General features: G+C 36.7%; 1 protein-coding gene across 6 annotated transcripts in view; it reads right to left on the reverse strand.

Annotated features, from left to right (window-relative positions):
• SCAPER (S-phase cyclin A associated protein in the ER) overlaps positions 1-23,702 on the reverse strand; it is a 552,134-nt gene that overhangs the window by 357,619 nt on the left and 170,813 nt on the right. For all 6 annotated transcript variants that reach the window (XM_038010211.2, XM_038010215.2, XM_038010212.2 and 3 more), the window contains 2 exons: positions 10,905-11,060; positions 5,797-5,939 (listed from right to left, as the gene is read on the reverse strand). In XM_038010211.2, coding sequence (XP_037866139.1) covers positions 5,797-5,939; positions 10,905-11,060 — 299 coding nt within the window. The remainder of the gene's footprint in view (positions 1-5,796; positions 5,940-10,904; positions 11,061-23,702) is intronic.

The following is a 23,702-nucleotide window of genomic DNA, read 5'->3' on the forward strand; positions in this document are numbered from 1 at the left end:
ACCAGCCTTGCATCCCAGGGATGAAGCCCACTTGATCATGGTGGATAAGCTTTTTGATGTGCTGCTGGATCCGGTCTGCCAGTATTTTATTGAGGATTTTTGCATCGATGTTCATCAGGGATATTGGTCTAAAATTCTCTTTTTTTGTTGTGTCTCTGCCAGGCTTTGGTATCAGGATGATGTTAGCCTCATAAAATGAGTTAGGGAGGATTCCCTCTTTTTCTATTGATTGGAATAGTTTCAGAAGGAATGGTACCAGCTCCTCCTTGTACCTCTGGTAGAATTCAGCTGTGAATCCATCTGGTCCTGGACTTTTTTTCATTGGTAGGCTATTAATTATTGCCTCAATTTCAGAGCCTGCTATTGGTCTATTGAGGAATTCAGCTTCTTCCTGGTTTAGTCTTGGGAGAGTGTAAGTGTCCAGGAAATTATCCATTTCTTCTAGGTTTTCTAGTTTATTTGCGTAGAGGTGTTTACAGTATTCTCTGATGGTAGTTTGTATTTCTGTGGGGTCGGTAGTGATAACCCCTTTATCATTTTTTATTGCATCTATTTGATTCTTCTCTCTTTTCTTCTTTATTAGTCTTGCTAGCGGTCTATCAGTTTTGTTGATCTTTTCAAAAAACCAACTCCTGGACTCATTGATTTTTTGGAGGATTTTTTGTGTCTCTATCTCCATCAGTTCTGCTCTGATCTTAGTTATTTCTTGCCTTCTGCTAGCTTTTGAATGTATTTGTTCTTGCTTCTCTAGTTCTTTTAATTGCGATGTTAGAGTGTCAATTTTAGATCTTTCCAGCTTTCTCTTGTGGGCATTTAGTGCTATAAATTTCCCTCTACACACTGCTTTAAATGTGTCCCAGAGATTCTGGTATGTTGTATCTTTGTTCTCAATGGTTTCAAAGAACATCTTTATTTCTGCCTTCATTTCATTATGTACCCAGTAGTCATTCAGGAGCAGGTTATTCAGTTTCCATGTAGTTGAGCAGTTTTGATTGAGTTTCTTAGTCCTGAGTTCTAGTTTGATTGCACTGTGATCTGAGAGACAGTTTGCTATAATTTCTGTTCTTGTACATTTGCTGAAGAGTGCTTTACTTCCAATTATGTGGTCAATTTTGGAATAAGTGTGATGTGGTGCTGAGTAGAATGTATATTCTGTTGATTTGGGGTGGAGAGTTCTGTAGATGTCTATTAGGTCTGCTTGCTGCAGAGATGAGTTCAATTCCTGGATATCCTTGTTAACTTTGTCTCGTTGATCTGTCTAATGTTGACAGTGGGGTGTTGAAGTCTCCCATTATTATTGTATGGGAGTCTAAGTCTCTTTGTAAGTCTTTAAGGACTTGCTTTATGAATCTGGGTGCTCCTGTATTGGGTGCATATATATTTAGGATAGTTAGCTCTTCTTGTTGAATTGATCCCTTTACCATTATGTAATGGCCTTGTCTCTTTTGATCTTTGGTTTAAAGTCTGTTTTATCAGAGACTAGTATTGTAACCCCTGCTTTTTTTTTGTTCTCCATTTGCTTGGTAGACCTACCTCCATCCCTTTATTTTGAGTCTATGTATGTCTCTGCATGTCAGATGGGGCTCCTGAATACAGCAAACTGATGGGTCTTGACTCTTTATCCAGTTTGCCAGTCTGTGTCTTTTAATTGGAGCATTTAGTCCATTTACATTCAAGGTTAAGATTGTTATGTGTGAACTTGATCCTGCCATTATGATATTAACTGGTTATTTTGCTCATTCGTTGATGCAGTTTCTTCCTAGCCTTGATGGTCTTTACATTTTGGCATGTTTTTGCAATGGCTGGTACCGGTTGTTCCTTCCATGTTTAGTGCTTCCTTCAGGGTCTCTTGTAAGGCAGGCCTGGTGGTGACAAAATCTCTAAGCATTTGCTTATCTGTAAAGGATTTTATTTCTCCTTCACTTATGAATCTTAGTTTGGCTGGATATGAAATTCTGGGTTGAAAATTCTTTTCTTTAAGAATGTTGAATATTGGCCCCCACTCTCTTCTGGCTTGTAGAGTTTCTGCCGAGAGATCCGCTGTTACTCTGATGGGCTTCCCTTTGTGGGTAACCCGACCTTTCTCTCTGGCTGCCCTTAAGATTTTTTCCTTCATTTCAACTTTGGTGAATCTGGCAATTGTGTGTCTTGGAGTTGCTCTTCTCGAGGAGTATCTTTGGCGTTCTCTGTATTTCCTGAATTTGAATGTTGGCCTGTCCTACTAGGTTGGGGAAGTTCGCCTGGATGATATCCTGAATAGTGTTATCCAACTTGGTTCCGTTTTCCCCCTCACTTTCAGGCACCCCAATCAGACGTAGATTTGGTCTTTTTACATAATCTCATACTTCTTGCAGGCTTTGTTCATTTCTTTTTCTTCTTTTTTCTTAAGGTTTCTCCTCTTGCTTCATTTCATTCATTTGATCCTCAATCGCTGATACTCTTTCTTCCAGTTGATCGAGTCGGTTACTGAAGCTTGTGCATTTGTCATGTATTTCTCGTGTCATGGTTTTCATCTCTGTCCTTTCGTTTATGGCCTTCTCTGCATTAATTATTCTAGTTATCAATTCTTCCACTCTTTTTTCAAGATTTTTAGTTTCTTTGCGCTGGGTACGTAATTCCTCTTTTAGCTCTGAGAAGTCTGATGGACTGGAGCCTTCTTCTCTCATCTCATCAAAGTCATTCTCCGTCCAGCTTTGATCCATTGCTGGCGATGAGCTGCGTTCCTTTTCAGGGGGAGATGCGCTCCTATTTTTTGAATTTCCAGCTTTTCTGCCTTGCTTTTTCCCCATCTTTGTGGTTTTATCTGCCTCTGGTCTTTGATGATGGTGACGTACTGATGCGGTTTTGGTGTGGTTGTCCTTCCTGTTTGTAAGTTTTCCTTCTAACAGTCAGGACCCTCAGCTGTTGGTCTGTTGGAGATTGCTTCAGGTCCACTCCACACCCTGTTTGCCTGGGTATCAGCAGCAGAGGCTGCAGAAGATAGAATATTGCTAAGCAGCGAGTATACCTGTCTGATTCTTGCTATGGAAGCTTCCTCTCAGGGGTGTACTCCACCATGTGAGGTGTGGGGTGTCAGTCTGCCCCTAGTGGGGAATGTCTCCCAGTTAGGCTACTCAGGGGTCAGGGACTCACTTGAGAAGGTAGTCTGTCCGTTCTCCAATCTCAACCTCCGTGTTGGGAGATCCACTGCTCACTTCAAAGCTGTGAGACAGAGTCGTTTGCGTCTGCAGAGGTTTCAGCTGCTTTTTGTTGTTGTAGTCGTCGTCGTTGTTGTTGTTGTTGTTGTTTAGCTGTGCCCTGTCCCCAGAGGTGGAGTCTACAGAGACAGGCAGGACTCCTTGAGCTGCTGTGAGCTCCACCCAGTTGGAGCTTCCCAGCTGCTTTGTTTATCTACTTAAGCCTCAGTAATGGCGGGCGCCCCTCCCCCAACCTCGCTGCTGCCTTGCCCCCAGATCGCAGACTGCTGTGCTAACAACGAGGGAGGCCCTGTGGGCATGGGACCCTCCTGGCCAGGTGTGGGATATAGTCTCCTGGTGTGCCCGTTTGCTAAGATCTTTGGTAGAGCGCATTATTGGGGTGTGAGTTACCCGATTTTCCAGGTGTTGTGTGTCTCAGTTCCCCTGGCTAGGAAAAGGGATTCCCTTCCCCCTTGGACTTCCCAGGTGAGGTGATGCCTCGCCCTGCGTCAGCTCTCGCTGGTCGGGCTGCAGCAGCTGACCAGCCCTGATTGTCAGGCACTTCCTAGTGAGATAAACCCAGTACCTCAGTTGAAAATGCAGAAATCACCTGCCTTCTGTGTCGCTCGCGCTGGGAGCTGGAGACTGGAGCTGTTCCTATTCGGCCATCTTGCTCCGCCCCCCATGCCCATTCTATTCAGTCTTAAAAAGGAAGAAAATCCTGACACATGCTACAACATGGAAGAAACTTGAAGACATTAGGATAAGTCACTAAAGGACAAATGCTGTACGATTCCACTTATATAAGATCCCTAAAGCAGTCAAATTCATAGAAACATAAAGTAGCATGACGATTGTCAGAGGCAAATAGGAGTGTGAGGGTGCGGAATGGAGAGAATGGGGAGGTATTACTTAGTAGATACAGAATTTCAGTCTTGGGAACTGAAAGAAATTTCTGGGTACAGATGGTGGTAACAGTTTCACAAAAATGTCAATGTACTTAATGCCACTGAACTGTAAACTTAAAAATGATTAAAATTATAAGTTCCATGTTATTTATATTTTTTGCCACAATAAAAAAGTACACAAAAATCCTTTATAGAAAAAAAATTATATACCTGATATAAAGATGTTTTGAAAGACCTAAATCAGTAGAAAAACATTTAGTAGCATGCTCATAAATTAAAATATTCTCCATAAAAATATCAATCAACACCTGAATTTATAGACTCAATGCAATTCCAATCAAAATTTTATAGTTTCTTTTTAAATACAGAACTGAGCAAGCTGATTCTAAAACTAACACAGATGTGAAATAGGGCCAAGAGAGTCCTAATAAAAAATAAGGTGAAGAATAGTTCAGACACCAACAATTATTATAAAGCTTTGATAACTAAGGCAGATGACAAAAAAAGTGATCACTGGACCAGAACACAAGAGTCCACAAGCAGACCCACACATATATAAAAACTTGGCTTATGTTAGAAAGCCTTGCAGATCAGTAAGAAAAAAATGCATTTTTCAATAAAGCATGTTAGAATAATTAGGTATCCACATGGAGAAAATGAAGTAAGACTCCTACCTCAAAATACACAATAAAATCAATTGCAGATAGATAAAGACCATTAAAGATAAAACTATAAAATTTTGAAGAATGTCTTATGACTTAGGATAGAAAAGGGTTTCATAAATAAGACCGAAAGGCATAAATTAGTTTGTTCAGTTCTACTACACTGCAATCAAGAGTTACATTAATCAAAAGACATCATAAAGAAAAAAGGTAAGACACAACCTATAGGTATATTTGCAATATATGTAACTGACAAAGACTTAGTATCTAGTAGAGATAATCCCTAAACATCAATAAGATAAAAAAAAGACCCTAATACAGGAATGAACAAAAATTTGAATAAGCACTTTGCATTAAAAAACCCCGAATAGCTCACAAACATGTGAGAAGTTGCTCAGCCTAATTATTAATCAGGGACAAGTAGAAAAGTAAATTAAAACCACAAAGAGCTATCTTTTCACACCTACCAACTTCGCTATAATTTGGAAGTCACAAAATATCATGTCAGTAAGATTCACACCAATAAAAGGGACTTAGGCTTGGCCAATTACATGTTTTTTCTTGTGTCTTTAAATCTTACACAAGTGATTAAAACTAAGGGATAGTTGAAGGTCATACATTATAATCAGAGTGGCAACATGATTATTGGCAACCAGACTATTTTCATCAAAAAAAAAAAAAATCCACTGCTGTGGCTCTTGTGATCTAGCCTTTGATGTCTGACAGAACATTTCCAAACCTGGTCCTCTAACCTTCTATTACTTATGCCCTCAGCATTTTCCCCAAAAGTCCCTTTTGCTGAAGCTATCCAGAATCAAATTATATATTTTTTGATCTGAGTGTGGTGGTACACACCTGTAGTCCAAGCTACTCAGGAGGGTGAGATGGGAGGATCACTTGAGTCAGAGAGTTCAAGATCAACCTGCTCAACATCACAAAACCTCATCTCAAAAAAAAACAAAAAACCCTACATGGCAGTAAATGGCTTTAAGACCTCAACTTGAATACTCACTCAGTGCAAAATGTTCATCAAGATAGCAAATGAGGTACCTAGCTCTTTCCCGGGCTGCATCCTCACGGGCTTTTTCCTTTTCTTGCCTCTGTTGTTCAATTCGGGCTTCTTGTTCTTTCCTCTTCATTAACAATTCTTCTACACGGGCCTGCCGTTCTGCCTCTAGAGCTCTCTTGCGTTCCTAATGTTAAAAATTTTTTTTCCAATATTAGAGTTATGTGTAAAATAAAAATGATTCAAAGTAATATACCTTTCACCAAACTTACATGTTCAAGCCAAGTAGAAAGATGGGCTTGCCACTAGGTACTCTGCTTCTTAAAGTTTAAACAAATATCAAATAGCAATGATATCTGGTTTCTGAAAGTCATTTACCAGTGTTACACATAATTAAGAAAATAATTGCTTTTTGATGCAAACACTATGTTATATTTGTTTTGTGGGAACTTGTGATGGTTAATACCGAGTGTGAACTTGATTGAATTGAAGGATACAAAGTATTGATTCTGGGTGTGTCTGTGATAGTGTTGCCAAACGAGATGAACACTTGAGTCAGTGAGCTAGGAAAGGCAGATCCACCCTTAATCTGGGTGGGCACAATCTAATCAGCTGCCAACAAGGCTAGAACATAAAGCAGGCAGAAAAACATGAAAACAGAGACTGGCCTAGCCTACCAGCCTACATCTTTTTCCCGTGCTGGATGCTTCCTGCCCTCAAACATCAGACTCCAAGTTCTTCAGTTTTGGAACTTGGACTGGCTCTCCTTACTCCTCAGTTTGCAGACACTCAGTCGTGGGACCTTGTGATTGTATGAGTTAATACTTAATAAACTCATATGTATATATGTATACACACACACATAGATATATCCTATTAGTTCTGTACCTCTAGAGAACTCTAATACAGAACTTAATATATGTTTTCTGATTAATCACTTCTAAAGCCTTGTGTTAATATATGGCTATAGAAATACCTGAATATGATGAAAAAACCATAGTTAATACATTTTATTTCTGAACTAAGCTTTCATGACGGAATTAAGACAGCTTGTGAGGGAGAAAGAGGTAACATAATAGAGCATAGAGTGTATAAGAGTGGATATTGGGTCAGATTCCCTGGTTTTGTTTCCTTACCCCATTATTCACTAGCACAGTGACTCTGGGCTGCTTAGTTACAATCTCTATGCCTTAGTTTTCTAGAAGATAAATAATAATATGCATTTCTTAGGATATTATGAAGTACAGATGAGCTAATATATGAAAAGCACTTACCATAGGGCCTGGCATATATAAAATTCTCAATAATTATCATCATTATCATCATCAAGCCAGAAGATAAATCATCAAAACTGGGTAACTTCATGAAATATCTGTCACTAACATGTTCCTCATGTTACTGATATGTTTCTCTGAATCCATACCCATTCTCCAGACAGCACACACAACCTCTCGCTGGCCTCTCCTTTATAATTAATGGAATACATTGATCTAGGCTCTAGTACCTACTACTTACATAATCTTGGGCAAGGTACTTCACCTTAAAGAGCCTCAGTTGATTGTGAGATGTAAATTATTGATTACAGGTAAGTTTTCAGCATAGAGTTTAGCCATAGTAAGGGCTCAGTAAAGGACAGCAGAAAAAAAATAACGCAATTTCTGTTCAGGGAACACAGAAGAGAGATCTGAACATTTCTAATAGTTAACTGAGCTCACAATAGTAACTTCATCTCCACAACAAGCTCTATCTGCCCCAGAGAAAGAAAGTCTTTTAAAAATAGCCAAAAGGATCTCTATTTCCTTCTTTTTTTTTGAGGGGGTGGGTGGTATAGAAAGAGGGTAAACTGGAAATTGGAAGGAAATGCCCTGATTTCAGGAGGACATAACAGGCACACTGCAGACTGCTGGAGTCATGCAATTAGATTTTAAAATATATCCTTTACTGTCTGAGCATACTATTCATGAAATAGTTGTAGCTATTTCTCATTACTAATCAAGAATATGTGGAAACTTGTTTGGCCAAAAAGATATCAAAAACTCTTAAGACTAAAAATCAAATCTGGCACAGAAAATTTTCTCCATTAAAAAAAAGTGAACAAAAAAAATTCCTCTTCTAGTCCAATTTTTCTGAAGTTTAAAAATTCCATATTATATCTGAAAACACATGCTTCACAACAAAATACAAAGAGCTTAGGCATTAAATACAAAGAATTAAAGCAGAATTTTTCATTTCATATTTTATTAATATAAGACCAAAGGCCTGAGGGAGGCAATTTTTTAAATCCTAAATTGATCTTATAAAATATATGTAATGTAAAAATAATTACTTCAGGTATGTGCAATGTAGCCAAGTGTAGACTTGTAAACATAATGTCAACTTGCTGATCGTTTTAATGGATATCAGACCAACTCCAACATTGTATGAAAAGAGATAACTGGATGTAAAAAGTTACCTAACCTATTAATTTTCATTTTTAATAACTTGAAAAGAGAATTGGTAGCCATACAGCTAATGAGTAAAATTACTAAAATTCAGTTACCATTTCCCAATCTGAAATTTCAATTCCATAAAGACAGGTAACCTTGTACCCCACAAAACACCTTGCAAAAGGTAGGGATTCCTAAATATCTGTTTAATAAATGAAGCATGACTTTATAAAATCACATACATTATGAATCTATATACCCACAAGGAAAGAACTAAAACCTACAGCAAAGGAATTAGAAATATAACTAATTCTTAAGCCTACAGAAGAACCTCTCAGACCCCTACATATCTTAGCCAGGGAGGTGTTTAAGGCAGCCTAAGAAAGGATTCCGTAGCTCCTCTTTATGCCTATAATTAGTAATATACATAACAATAACAGCAACCTGAGAACAAATGATGGCAGCACTTGATATTTTACTTACAAGAAATGAGAATCACATTGCCTTTAATAGTCCATGGGAATGTTTCAAGAGTAAAAATAAAATGGATGGAGGGTCTCTGAAATGCTGTATTAGGTTAGGATCTTACTATTATTGTATTTACAGAATACATGGCACTAGTGCCTGTACAGCATGTAATGACTACACATTTTTAAAATTTTAATGTTATATATGTTATCTACCGGTGGATTTTTCTATCTCAGTATATCTCAAGCATATGTAGACAGGTTTAAAATTTTTCATTGAAATTAAATCCATAGGAAATTTCAGCACTTTTAAAAACAAACAAAAAAAAATTCTGAAGAGCCAAAACAATTCTTAAAGTGTTGGTTGGTGGAGGAAATTCCCTACTAGTTTAGTAAACTGCTTTCCTTTAAGTTTTAATGAATGTTACAAATTGTGAAGTGAGAATCAACATTTTTAAATGAAAGATAACTGTTATATTTCAAATCTGCAAAATGCAGAGGAAGGAATCAAAGATGTCTATTTTAAAATATACAATACTGCTCATATATTTCCCCCAAAAAAACAGCTAAGAAGTTACCTTTTCCAGAGAACTTTCCCTGATATTCTATTTCCACCAACCGAGCTAATTATTCCCTCCTCTGTAGTACCTTTGTACCTTGCACATACTCTAATTACACTCTTTCAAATTAAACTGTAATTTATTATTTGCTATAAAGGCAAAAATGTCTTATTTATATGTCTGAATTATTAGTTATTAAAGTAACACATAATTTACAAACCATAATTATTTTTATCTGTCTGTATTTCTGTTTCCCTACAGACATTTATAGCATTTATCCTGTAGAGAAGCAGGATAAATAAACAGGATAAATAATGTTAACGATTCAAATTAAACATTCAAATTTTTTTTTATTCATTTAAGAATACAAGTTAATAGATAAATAGCTTATAAATGATAAATACGAAAATTTTTACTGCTTCTTGGAAAGGCTAGTTTCTCTAACGGGAGCATTCTGTGTTTTTAAACATGAAGCTAGCTTTGCATTGATTAAAATAGTACATTGGACTCAAATCAAATAGAGATGAGGATGAATATGGGAATACCTGTTAATGCCCACAAATAGCAAAAAGTGATCAATGAACTTAAAAATGTATTAATAATTTACTAAAATCACCAATAACAAGAAGCATGAAACACAACTCGTAATTTTAAAAAATACCTACAAAGCTTTTCATGACCTCCTCCCTAACTCTACATGTACTCCTTCCTCATATCCCCTTGTGCATGAAATGCCCTCCCATACAACTTATCATTTGTATGTTTCATTTTTGAAAACTTAGTAAACATGTCATCTCTACCCGGAAACTTTTCTGGACTTTTTCATGTTCCCTCTGCTCTCTATATAAATAAGGTGTTCTTCTTTGTGCTACTGGCAATGCCTTTAGCACAGCATTTTTCCTAATCTTGTTTATGTACATACACGTCTCCCCACTGAGAACACAGATGTATACTTTTCATATCTTTGAGCCTAACACATGACTTGCAGTAACTCAATGAAATGATCACTGAAGGAACAAACAAACATTAGTTACAATAAATACAGCATGTGTGAATTTGTATTTAAATATTGCAAAATTTGTTCTCTACATAAAAAAATATGTCAGGCCTTTAAAGACTATGGGCAAGGTATTTTACTGAGGGAGATCTAAAATAGATTATAAACAGCAGGATAGTGTATGCTTTAATCTTTTCCCCATCTTGCAAACGTAGGGTTTGCTGCAGAGGTTAAAATCTAATTATGGTATCTGATGATACTAAAAAATAACAGATGCCCCTTATCTTAGGCATAAAAATTAACCTAAATTTGCCTCCTCATAGGCGAAAAAATTGTTTGAGCCTATATATACTGATTCAAAAACCACCTTTGTTTTTATTGTTGGGAGAGGACTATATTCCTGCCCAGCCTGATTAGAAAAGAATAGATAATAATCTGTCCAGAACAGTTTAATCCTTCACCTAGATGAAGTCGAAGATTCTATTGCTATGATTACAGTCTACTGATGAAAGAACTGATGACCGTAACTGAAGGATAACACACTATCTTTTAGAAATCAGACTTTATGTTTCTAGAGTGCTATATTGAACCATGCACCTTTGGGAACAAACACTAGATTACTCCATTTTGGGTCCTCAGCAACTAGCTTTAAGTCTAAAATATGACAGGTGCTCAATCAATGTTTGCTGAATAAAATCCTACCTGCACAGCTTCATCACGTGCTTGCTTTTCTTCCTGTCTTCTCTGACGCTCTTCCTGTAGCTCATTAAGCCTCTGTTCATATTCCTTCAATTTTGATAAAACATCATGACGTTTATTCTGGGCTTCAAGGGTATTTATAAAGGCAATTTCATTTACCTTTAAAAAACAAAGAAGGTAAGGTTCAGATCAAGTTAACTCTACGGCACATTACAAAAATAAGAAATCAGTCAGGCTGGGCGCAGTGGCTCACGCCTGTAATTCTAGCACTTTGGGAGGCCGAGAAGGGCAGATCACCTGAGGTCAGGAGTTCAAGACCAGCCTAGCCAATATGGTGAAACCCCATCTCTACTAAAAAAAAGAAATTAGCCGGGCATGGTGGCAGGCACCTGTAATCCCAGCTACTTGAGAGGCAGAGGCAGGAGAACTGCTGGAACCCAGGAGCCAGAGATTGCAGTGAGCCAAGATCGTACCACTGCACTCCAGCCTGGGTGACAGAGCAAGACTCTATATAAAAAAAAAAAAGAAGAAGAAATCTAACAACAGTCTTTATATAATAATATGAACCAATGGTGAGGCATGGAACAAAAAAAATGAGGTACTATGGGTCTTTTCTTTCAATATTTACCTCAAAATGGAAAATAATCCAGTGTGTATAAAAAATCCACAGGCCTTAGAAAGAAGTAATTTAGAGGTCTGCCACTGAAAATATTTTTAAGTGAAGAAACAATTCTAAATTCTTATAGAGACCATCTTACAAAGTTCTACTTAATAACATTGTAATTTACCACTATATGAATTACACAAACATTGAAATAGGTATGCTGACATTATTCTAATGAGTTTGAGAGGACAAAATGTAAAATAAACAACAAATTACTTTTCTTCAACATATATTGAATGAGTGACAATTAGATACAAGGTACTGAACTATACATTGCATTCTTAACTTCACATATATTGATTCTTAATAGTCAAGTTTTGCTAGAAAGTACAGATATTATGAGTAAAGGAGAGCTAATGATAAAGTTCAAAAATCAGGTAGGATCAACCCTCTCATTCTTGAAAGCCAGAGGAAGGGCATGCTACAGTTAAAATGGTAGAGTGAAGTAGGAAAGCGAACACTAGAGACAACCGTCTTTGACGGCCACAGACTACAGGAATCCATGCTGGATGGAATAAAACCTATGTTAAGATATTTTATAACTCTCAGACAAGTTTGAATACAGATACAAATAAGCTTTCCCAATCTCCATGCCATGATACCACTTTTATAAGCACTTTAATAAGCAGAATAAGCACAGAAACATCCTTCAAACTGTACTGAAAGTACTCAAAATACAAGATAGGCCAGGCGTGGTGGTTACACCTGTAATCCCAGCACTTTGGGAGGCTGAGGAGGGTGGATCGTGAGGTCAGGAGTGCAAGATTAGCCTGGTCAAGATGGTGAACCACATCTCTATTAAATATACAAAAATTAGCCGGACATGGTGGCAGGCGCCTGTAATCCCAGCTACTCAGGAGGCTGAGGCAGAGAACTGCTTGAACCTGGGAGGTGGGTATTGCAGTGAGCCAAGATCACGCTGCTGCACTCCAGCCTGGGCGACAGAGCAAGACTCCATCTCAATTAAAAACAAAAAACCCAAGATACACAAGTATGCTCAAAGAAAATTTATTCAGACTATATCAGAGCACACATATTAAACAATCAAAATGAAAGAAAAAGTAATGGGTCCTAATGCACTAAGCAAAATTTTTACAATAAAATAAAACTTACAAGGGAAAGAGTACGCAAAAGTCAGATTAAACAACACAATCTTGGCAGTGTGCAGTGGCTCATGCCTGTAATCCCAGCACTTTAGGAGGGAAGCAGGGGACGACTGCTTGAGCCCAGGAGTTCAAGATCAGTCTGAGCAATGTAGAGTGACCATCTCTATTTTACATACATAGAGAGAGCAAGGTGTGGTGGCATGCAACTACAGTCCTGGTTACTTGGGAGGCTGAGGTGGGAGGATTGCTTGAACCCAGGAGTTGGAGGCTGCAGTGAGCCATGATCGCGCCACTAAACTCCAGTTTGGGCAACAGAGTGAGACCCTGTCTCATTTAAAAGAACAGCAACAATTTGGAAGAAAATAATAACTTGTGGCCGGGTGCGGTGGTTCACACCTGTAATCCCAGTACTTTGGGAGGCCAAGACGGGCAGATTGCCTGAGCACAGGAGTTTGAGACCAGCCTGGGCAACATGATGAAACCCCGTCTCTACTAAAATACAAAAAAAAATTAGCCGGGCGTGGCAGTGTGTGCCTGTAATCCCAGCTACATTGGAGGCTGAGGCAGGAGAATCGCTTGAACTTGGGAGATGCAGGTTGCAGTGAGCCAAGATCGTGCCACTGCACTCCAGCCTAGGCAATAGAGAGAGACTCTGCCTCAAAAAAAAAAAAAAAAGAAAGAAAGAAAGATAAGAAAACAACCTAAGAAACAGCAGAAAATTCATTACACAAACTTGGTAACACTGAAGAATTTGACAAAAACATGAATTTAAAGAAGCAAAGGAAAGACAACAAAACAACATACAGTAGTACCTCCTTATCCACAGGGAACACATTCCAAGACCCCCAGTGGATGCCTCAAATCACAAACAGTACCTATATAGTCAGCCCTCCATATCTGTGGGTTCTGCATCCATGGATTCAACCAACTATAGATAAAAAATGTTTTTTTAATGGGTGATTGTGTTTGTACTGAACACGTACAGGCATACCTCAAAGATATTACAAATTTGGTTCCAGCCCACCACAATAAACTGAGTATCACAATAAAGGAAGTCACATGAATTATCAAATTTCCCAGTGCATATAAAAGTTATTTTTACACGATACTATGGCCTATTAATTGTGCAACAGCATTATGTCTAAATAAACAATGTATACACATTAATTCTAAAACACTTTTTCTAAAAAATGCTAACGAACATCTGAGCCATCAGCAAGTTATAATCTTTTTTTCTGGTGGAGAGTCTGGCCTTAATGTTGATGGCTGCTGACTGATCAGGGTGGTGGTTGCTGAAGGCTGAAGTGGCAATTTCTGAAAGTAAAGGCAATTTCTTAAAATAAGACAACAACAAAGTTTGCCACATTAATGGACTCTTCCTTTCCTCAAAGATTTCTCTGTAGTATGTGATGCTGTTTGATAGTGTTTTACCTATAGTAGAGTTTCTTTCAAAATTGGAGTCAATGCCCTCAAAATCCTGCTATTGCTTTATCAATTAATTTTATGGACTATTCTAAATAATTTGTTATTTCAACAATGTTCACAGTGTGTTCACCAGGAGTACATTTCATCTCAAGAAATCACATTATTTGCTCATTCTTAAGAAGTAACTTGGATATGAGGGCGATCTGGCTGCGACATCCGTCACTCCCTTGATCGCCAGGATTGATTCAGTTGATCTGGCTGGCTAAGCAGGTGTCCCCTTACTCCCTCACTGCTCCATGTGCGTCCCTCCCAAAGCTGCATGCTCGGTCAAAGAGGATGACCATCCCTGATAGAGGAGGACCGGTTTTTGGTCAAGGAATATGAGTAGCCGTGTTCCCCTGCTAGAATCTCCAAACAAGTTCTTCAAGAAGTAACTCCTCATTTATTTAATTTTTGTCATAAGACTGCAGCAATTCAGTCACATCTCCAGGTTCACTTCTAATTCTCATACTCTTGCTGTTTTTACCACATTTGCAGTTACTTCCTTAACTGTACTCTTGAACCACCAAAAATCATTTGTGAGAGTTCGAATCAATGTCTTTCAAATTTCTGTTAATATTGATATTTTGACTTCCTCCCATGAATCACCAATGTTCTTAATGCCATCTAAAATGGTGAGTCCTTTCCAGAAAGTCTTAATTTCCTTTGCCAAGATCCATCAGAGGAATCACTATCTATGGCAGCTATAGCTTTATAAAATGTATTTCTTAAAAACTAAGATTTGAAAGTTCAAATTACTCCTTGATCCATGGACTGCAGAAAGGATGTTACATTAGCAGGCACGAAAACACCATTCATCTCCTTGTACTCTCTCCATCAGGGCTCTTAAGTAACCAGTGCAATGTCAGTAAGCAGTAAAATTGTTAGAAGAGTCTTCTTTTCTGAGTTGGAGGTCTCAACAGTGGACTTAAAATATTCAGTAAACAATGCTATAAACAGATGTGCTGTCATGCTGGCTTTGTTGTTCCATTTATAGAGTACAGACAGAATAGATTTAGCCTAATTCTTAAAGGGCCTAGGATTTTCAAAATGGTTAATGAGCACTGGCTTCAACTTGAAGTTGCCAGCTGCATTAGCTCCTAGTGAGTCAGCCTTGACTTTGAAGATTTGAAGTCAAGCTCTAAATTCTCTATAGCTATCAAAGTCCTAGATGGTATCTTCTTCCAAGAGAAGGTTGTTTCATCTGCACTGCAAATCTCTTGTTTGGTGCAGCACTCTTCATCAATTATCTTAGCTAGATCTTCCTTCAGCTTCTATGTCAGCATTTGTTGCCTTACCTTGCTCTTTTATGTTATTGAGATGGCTTCCTTCCTCAAACCTCCAGAATCAACCTCTACTAGCTTCAAACATTTCTTCTGCAGCTTCCATACCTCTCTCAGACTTCACAGAATTGGAGGTAGTCGGGATCTCACTCTGGATTAGACTTTGGCTTAACAGAATATTGCTGCTGGTTTGATCTTCTATCCAGACCACTCGAACTTTCACCATACCAGCAATAAGCTGTTGTGCTTTCTTATCATTCATATGTTCACTGAAGTAACACATTTAATCTTTCTCAAAACTTTTCCTTTGCATTTACAACTTGACTGACTAGTACAAGAGGCCTAGCTTTCAGTTTATCCCAGCTTTATTTTGTTCTTTTTGTTTTTCAAGACTGGGTTTCACTCTGTCACCCAGGCTGGAGTGCAGTGGCTCACTGCAGCCTCACACTCCTGAGCTTAAGTGACTTGTTCACTTCAGCCTACTGAGTGGCTGAGATGATAAGCATGTGCCACCACATCTGGCTAATTTTTTTAATGTTTTGGTAAAGATGGGGTCTTCCTAAGTTGCACAGGCTCTAGCCCAGTTTTTAACAAGTCTTCCTCAATAAGCTTTATCACTTCTAGTTTTTTATTTAAAGTGAAAGATGTAAAACTCTTCACTTGAAGACTTAAGAGGCCACTGTATGGTTATCAATTAATAACCAATTAGCCTAATTACAATACTGTTATGTCTCAGGTAATAAGGAGGACTAAGGATAAGAAATGGGGGAATGGCCAGGTCAGTGGAGCAGTCAGAACACACAAAACATTTATCAATTAAGTTTGCTGTCACATACGAGTGTAGCTCATGACACCCCAAAACAATTATAATGGTAACTCCAAAGATCACTTACCACAGATCACCATAATAAATATAATAATTGAAAAATCTAAAATATTATAAGAATCACCAAAGTATAACACAGAGACATGAAGTGAGCACATGTTGTTGGAAAAAATGGCAAAAATAAAGACTTGCTTGATGCAGGATTGACACAAACATTCAATTTTTAAAAACTCAGTATCTTTGAAGCCCAATAAAGTGAAGCAGAATAAAACAATGCATGCCTGTACAGACATTTTTTCTTGTCTTCAATCCCTAAATAATACAGTACAATAACTATTACACAGTATTTACATTGTATTCGGTATAAGTAATCCAGAGGTGATTTAAAGTATACAGGAAGATGCGCATAGGCTATATGCAAATACTATACCATTTTACTATACATGGGACTTGAGCAACCATGAATTTTTGTATCTTTCAAGAGGCCCTGAAACCAATCCTCCACAGATACTGAGGGATGATGACGTACATTGTACAAATTTATTTTACCTTCTTCACAATGTCACAAATAGAAGATTCATTCTTACCACAGATTTCAGTAACCTCAGCATAAGATTTCTTTCCTTTCCTTAGTAAGTTGAGAACTTTCATTCTTTCATTTAAAGGAAGCACTTTACAATTTCTGTCTGGCATATCCAAATTGCTAGCATCACTCTTCTTGTGCTTTGGGACCATTAAATAAAATAAGGGTTACTTGAACACAAGCACTATGATACCATGACACGCCATCTGATAACCAAGATGGCTACTAACACACTAATGATCAGATAGCATATACAGCATGGATATACTGGACAAAGGAATGATTTATGTCCGGGACATGACTATACAAGATTTCATCATGGTACTCACAACGGTACACAATCTGAAACTTATGAATTGTTTATTTCTAGATTTTCCATTTAGTATTTTTGGACTGTGATTGACTAGGGTAGCTGAAACCACAAAGACCAAAACTGCAATTAAGGGAGGACTACTGCCTTATTTGATAAAGGTGATTAGTGAGCTAAGGAAACAGAGCACAAAAGTAACACTATCACAGAATTACTTAAATTAGAAAACGCATGGAACAGAACAAGGATATTGTAAAAACCAACTCCAAATAATGGGCCAGGCACAGCTGCTCACATCTGTAATCCCAATGCTATGGGAGGCCAAAGCAGGAGGATCACTTGTGGCCAGGAGTTCGAGACCAGCCTGGGCAACATAGCAAGACCTCCATCTCTACAACAAATTTAAAAAATAAGTCAAATTTTGTGGCACATGCCTATAGTCCCAGCCACTCAAAAGGCTGACTCAGTAAGATCACTTGAGACCAGGAGTTCAAGGCTGTAGTGAACTCTGATCATGTCACTGCACTCCAGCCTGGGTGACCGAGTGAGACCCTGTCTCTATTAAAACAAAGAAATTACTTCTAGAGGAAAAACTTTTAATAATCACAGTTATTGTAGATTTTTACAGTGAAGATGAATGGATAATAGGCCTTGAATATAGAGAACATAGCAAAATGACCTAATATAAAGATAAAGATAAATAGGATCTATGTAGTTAAGAAAGGCAACAGAAAATATTCCAACATAAAATACAGGAAATGTTTAAAGATTAAGAGAGCTTACATTACTTCATAAAAAATTGACTCAGAACATCACCATCAAGAATATCCTTATTAAATCATAAAACATTAAGAAAGAACAGTAATTTTTCAAGCTTCCACGCAGTAAATGTAAGTCACCTACAAGAAAGAAAAATCAGTGTGGATTCAGGCTTCCCTACAGAAATAATTAAGATAATGCAATAATGTCTACGAAGTTCTGAAGGAGAGATACTGTGAATCATAAATATGATCTCGAACCAAGATATAATTCAGATAGAAATGCCACAGGCCTAAAATATGCAAGAACTCAAGGAACAGAGCATATATGAGCTTTTCCTAGAAAAAAGTTTTTTTCTTAATAAAATCCAGCAAACCAAAAGATAAAACAACTCAAAATGAAGAACTGGTAAACAATGAGTTGATTTATATATACAAGGAAAACTAAACTGAGGAATTTAAAGTTACAGAGGAAAATGTAAATTTGATAAACTTTAACAAGAGAAAAATAATAAACCTAAGAATAATTATTGTGGAAAGATTAGGATGATATACGAGTGATAATTTTCTCATCTCTTTTCAGCAAGGTTTCCCTAAAAATGTTCAGAAACTAAAATGAAATTGGATAAATACAACTCCAAACTCTCAATACGTTTCATAATATTATCTCAAAAAATTCATATGAGAAAGAATTCTTCTTGTGATAAACAAACACGACAAACTCAAGAATTCCCTCAATTTTACTTCTACATCATCTCCTTCCCTTAAAATGGAACTAAAATAAAGATTACTACATCTTACTAAGAAGTATCATATATAGAATAATTCTATTTTATGATTATCCATTCATGCAATCTGAATATAATAACAGGAAAATGTCTGAAACAGTGTCTACCTAACGTTAATGGTGGCTATCTCTGAGGATGGGATTGAGTTTCCTTTGCTATATTGCTTAAACTCTTCAAAATAAAAATGAATCACTTTTAAAATAAAAATATGGCCACTATTTTAAATACAATATAATATTAAAGAAACCTAGAGTAATATATTTATACTTAGGCTTGAAGACCATGAAAAGTCCCTCAAGATTTTTGGACTGACAGGCATTACAATACCCTCCAAAAAGATTAATTTGGAGGGAGGAGGAGCAAAAGGGAAGAATACCAACTGTAAATATTTAGGAGGGAGATAAAAGTAAACCGGTGGAAGCCGCAATGGAAAATGTAGGTGCCTACAGAGTTAAGAGAACTTCAGGTTCTCTAACTACATATGACTACATATGACTCCAAAGAAGATGTCAGAAAAAATTAGCTTATCTTTCTGGCTTATACACAAAAAGTTGTCAAAAAGAGATTAAAAAGAAAAGTGAAATGAAGTAAATGAATACAAGTTTTCCAAATCTAGGTTAATGGGTGACTAGCTATTATTATCATTATCTGAAATATGGACTTCAGTAAAGTTGGTTTGGGATAAAGGAGATGGTGAGCTGATGAGTTCCACTGGATACAAGCACCAAACAAGAGGCAACTGAGCCTACAGCTCAGTTGAAGGTAGGGCTAAAGATTCAGATTTAGAAATCACTGCAGAGAAGACAGCTGAAGCAATGGTAGTGACTGTGATACTAAAGAAGAAGAGTAAGTGAAGTGAAACTTCATTTTTCAGTTACATTTAACTGACAAAGAAGGGAAAACAGTGAAGGACTGGTTAGAGAGTAGAGAGAAAATTAAGATAGTACAGAAGGTTTCTAGAAAAAGGTGCCTGATGGAGTTCATATGAAGTGACTCAGAAAAGTCTTTTAAACTCAGTGAAAACAGAGAAATATTCTCAAAGGTAAATACAGTTGCAGAAAGGGGAAAATGATATAAGGAATTAAGGAAGACGTGGGTAATGAGGTAGTAGAAACAAGCTCAGACCACTATTTCTCAGAAATTCGGGGATTTACAAAAAATACAAAATAGGTAATCTATACAACAGGTGTACAAAAGTAGGCAATCTCGAGTAATAAAGCAAAGGACAAGAATTTAACTGATAAAAAAACAATTCCAAGAGCAGCAAAGAGGACAAAAATAGGACCCACAGCACAAGCAATAAGAAACAGGTGTCTTTTCCTCAAAAAAAAAAAAAAAAAAAGAATAAAAATAAATGGTAATTATTACTAGACATGTTGCAACTGAAAATGAGTCAATAAGCCATTAAGAAACTGAAAATGAAAGTCAATATTAGACTATTAAATAATGGACTATGATCTAATATAAAATCAGGTTCTGAATAACTCAGGCTGCAGTATTAATCACCATCAACTGAATACTTGCTAATTTATTTTCAACCATCTACCTACCTAAGAAAGAACTAAAGGATTTGAAATGGCCATTAATTTACCCCAAGGACTCACAGAAAGCATACATGGAAAAAAATCATCTTGAGCATGTAACAGGTCTAAAATGGTACATGTTCTCAAGGAAAGTACTCTTATAGTAAAATTTAAATTTAAAAAAAAATCACTGGATTATTAATACTTTTTGATTAGTAACAGAACAACAGAAATACATGAGAGACTTCAGAAAAAATTAAGTATAGAATATTTCTTCTATAATTCTAATGTTTTACTAAGCACTTTTGTTATATCAAAGATGACATTAACTGCTTCAAAACATGCATAATCTAACTTAATACTTAACAGTAATTGAGATGTAGGTTAAATTATTCCCATTTTAAAGATGAAAGAATAGGCTCAGAGAGGTAAAATAATACCTAAGGCTATTCAGCTACTAAGTGGTAGAGTGAGAACCTAAATTCAAATTTGTCTAACTCAAGAGACTTCAGTCTTCACTGTGATAATAAAAAATACTTTTGAATAAGAAAAAAAAAAATACAGTGCCTATTTTCTTTGTAGAAATGGAATACATGTCCAGACAGGATTTCAGTTTATTGAACTGAAAATGGTGACAATTAAGAGCACCAATAGGTGAGCAAGTGGTAGCAAGGTTTTAAAACAGTATTTCATATTAGCAAGAATTTTAGTACAGACTCTTAATTCACTTACCATTAATTATTCTGTCAAAAGGCTACTGGAACTGATAAGCTATCTGGCAAGGATTCAGGATATAAAAATCAATGTACAAAAATCAGTAGCATTTCTATATACCAATAATGCCCAGGCAGAGAGTCAAATCAAGAACACAATAACATAAAATAGTCAAAGAAAATGGCATACCCAGGAAAATACAGCTAACCAAAGAGGTAGAAGAACTCAACAAGGAGAATGACAAAACACTGCTGAAAAAAATCAGAGATGATACAAACAGAAAAACATCCCATGCACTGTATTAGAAGAATCAGTATCATTAAAATGGCCATAAGCAATTTATAGATTTGATGCTATCCTATCAAACCACAATGGCATTCTTCACAAAATTAGAAAAAAAAAAAAAAAAAAAAAAAAAAACTATTCTAAAATTCGTATGGAATCAAAAAAGAGCCCCAATAGCCAAAGCAATAGTAAGCAAAAGGAACAAAGCTTGAGGCATCACATTACCCGACTTCAAACTATGCCACAAGGCTACAGTAAACAGAACAGCATGGTACTGGTACAAAACAGACACACAGACCAATGGAACAGAACAGAAAATTCAGAAATAAAGCTGCACACCTCCAACCATCTGATCTCCAACAAGGCCAACAAAAACAAGCAATGGGAAAAGGACTCCTTCAATAAATGGCACTAGGATAACTGGTTAACTATATGCAGAATGACAAAACTAGACCCTTATTTTTAACTACATATAAAAATTGACTTAAGATGGATTAAAGATTTAAATGTAAGGCCTCAAACTATAAAAATCCTAGAAGAAAACCTAGGAAATACCCTTCTTGACATCTGCTTGACAAGGCAGTTATCTCCAAAAGTAATTGGAACAAAAACAAAAGTTGACAAGTAGGCCCTAATTAAGCTAAAAATCTTCTGCACAGTCAAAGAAACATTCAACAGAGTAAACAGACAACCTACAGAATGGGAAACAATATTTGTAAACAATGTATCTAACAAAGTCTAATATCCAGGATCTATAAGGAACTTAAATTAACAAGCAAAAAACAACCTCATTTTTAAAAATGAGCAAAAGACATGAACTGACATTTCTCAAAAGACATACAAGTGTCCAACTAACATGAAAAAATTCTTAGCATCACTAAGCATCAGATAAATACAAATCAAAATCACAATGAGATGCCATCTCACACCAGTCAGAATGGCTATCATTAAAAAGTTAAAAAACAAGAGATGCTGGCAAGGCTACAGAGAAGAGGGAATGCTTATACACTGTTGGTGGGAATGTAAATTAGTTCAGCCACTGTGGAAGGCAGTATGGCAATTTCTCAAAGAACTTAAAACACAACTACCATTTGACCCAGCAATTCCATTACTGGGGATCTATCCATTGGAAAGCAAATTATTATACCAAAAAGACACATGCAGTCGTATGTTCACTGCCATGCTATTCACAATAGCAAAGACATGGAATCAACCCAGGAGTCCATTGATAGTGCCCATCAATAGACTGGATTAAAAAAAATGTGGTACATATACACCATGGAATACTATGCAACCAAAAAAAGAATGAAACTGTATCCTTTGCAACAACATGGATGGAACTGAAGGTCATAATCCTAAGTGAATTAATGCAGGAACAGTAAACCAAAGGACAATTTTCTCATTTGTAAGTGGGAGCTAAACAATAAGCACATATGGACATAAACATGGGAACAATAGATACTGCAGACTACTAAAGGTGGAGAGGGAAGAGAAAGAAGGATTAAAAACTACTTATTGGCCTGTAATTCCAGCACTTTGGGAGTCTAACGTGGGTGGATCACCTGAGGTTAGGAGTTCAAGACCAGCCTGGCCAAAATGGTGAAACCTCATGTCTACTAAAAAAAAAGAAAAAAAATTAGCCAGGCATGGTGGCCTGTGCTTGTAATCACCGCTACTCGGGAGGCTGAGGCGGAAGAATCACTTGAACCCAGGAGGCAGCTGTGTCAGTGAGCCAAGATCATGCCACTGCACTCCAGCCTGGGCGACAGAGCAAGACTCCATCTCAAAAAACAAAACAAAACAAACCTACCTATTGAGTACTATGCTCATTACTTGGGTGCAATATATCCATGGAACAAACCTGCACATGTACCCCGTGTATCCAAAATAGAAGTTGGAATTTTAAGAAAAAGAATTAAAAGTACTATAAATGGTAGCTGATACCCTCATGTAAAGATACCAGGGAGTTGACCATCCATCTCTATGGAAATTATTTAAACTGTGACAAACAATTAGGTTAATTTGCTTAAAAGAGTCACTTTGGCTTAATAAAATCATACTGAAAGTAAGTATATTAAGCAATTAGACAAGTCAAAATGTATATAAGTCATATGGTAAAATATCACAAAATGAGACTACTAAAGTAATAAGTACAGTGGTAAAATCAGAACCTTTGAAACCAGAAAGATCTGGATTTAATTCTGCCTTTATGATCATCAATAATCTACCTACAGACTGTTGCTCGAAAATAAACAGATAAAAATACTAATAACACATACATCAGAAATTCCACTTCCAGCCATAAGTAACAGGATGAGATTTACCCTTGCACTTTAAACAACTAACAAAATTGGACAAATATATGAAATACCTAAATTCAATTAATGTAATACACCATATCAATAGAACAAGGACAAAAAATATAGTGTAACAGCAATAGATGGAGAAGAAGCATTTGACAAAATCCAATATCCCTTCATAATAAAAACATTCAACA

This window comes from Chlorocebus sabaeus, chromosome 26 (genome assembly GCF_047675955.1).
Source record: "Chlorocebus sabaeus isolate Y175 chromosome 26, mChlSab1.0.hap1, whole genome shotgun sequence".
Lineage (NCBI taxonomy): Eukaryota > Metazoa > Chordata > Mammalia > Primates > Cercopithecidae > Chlorocebus > Chlorocebus sabaeus.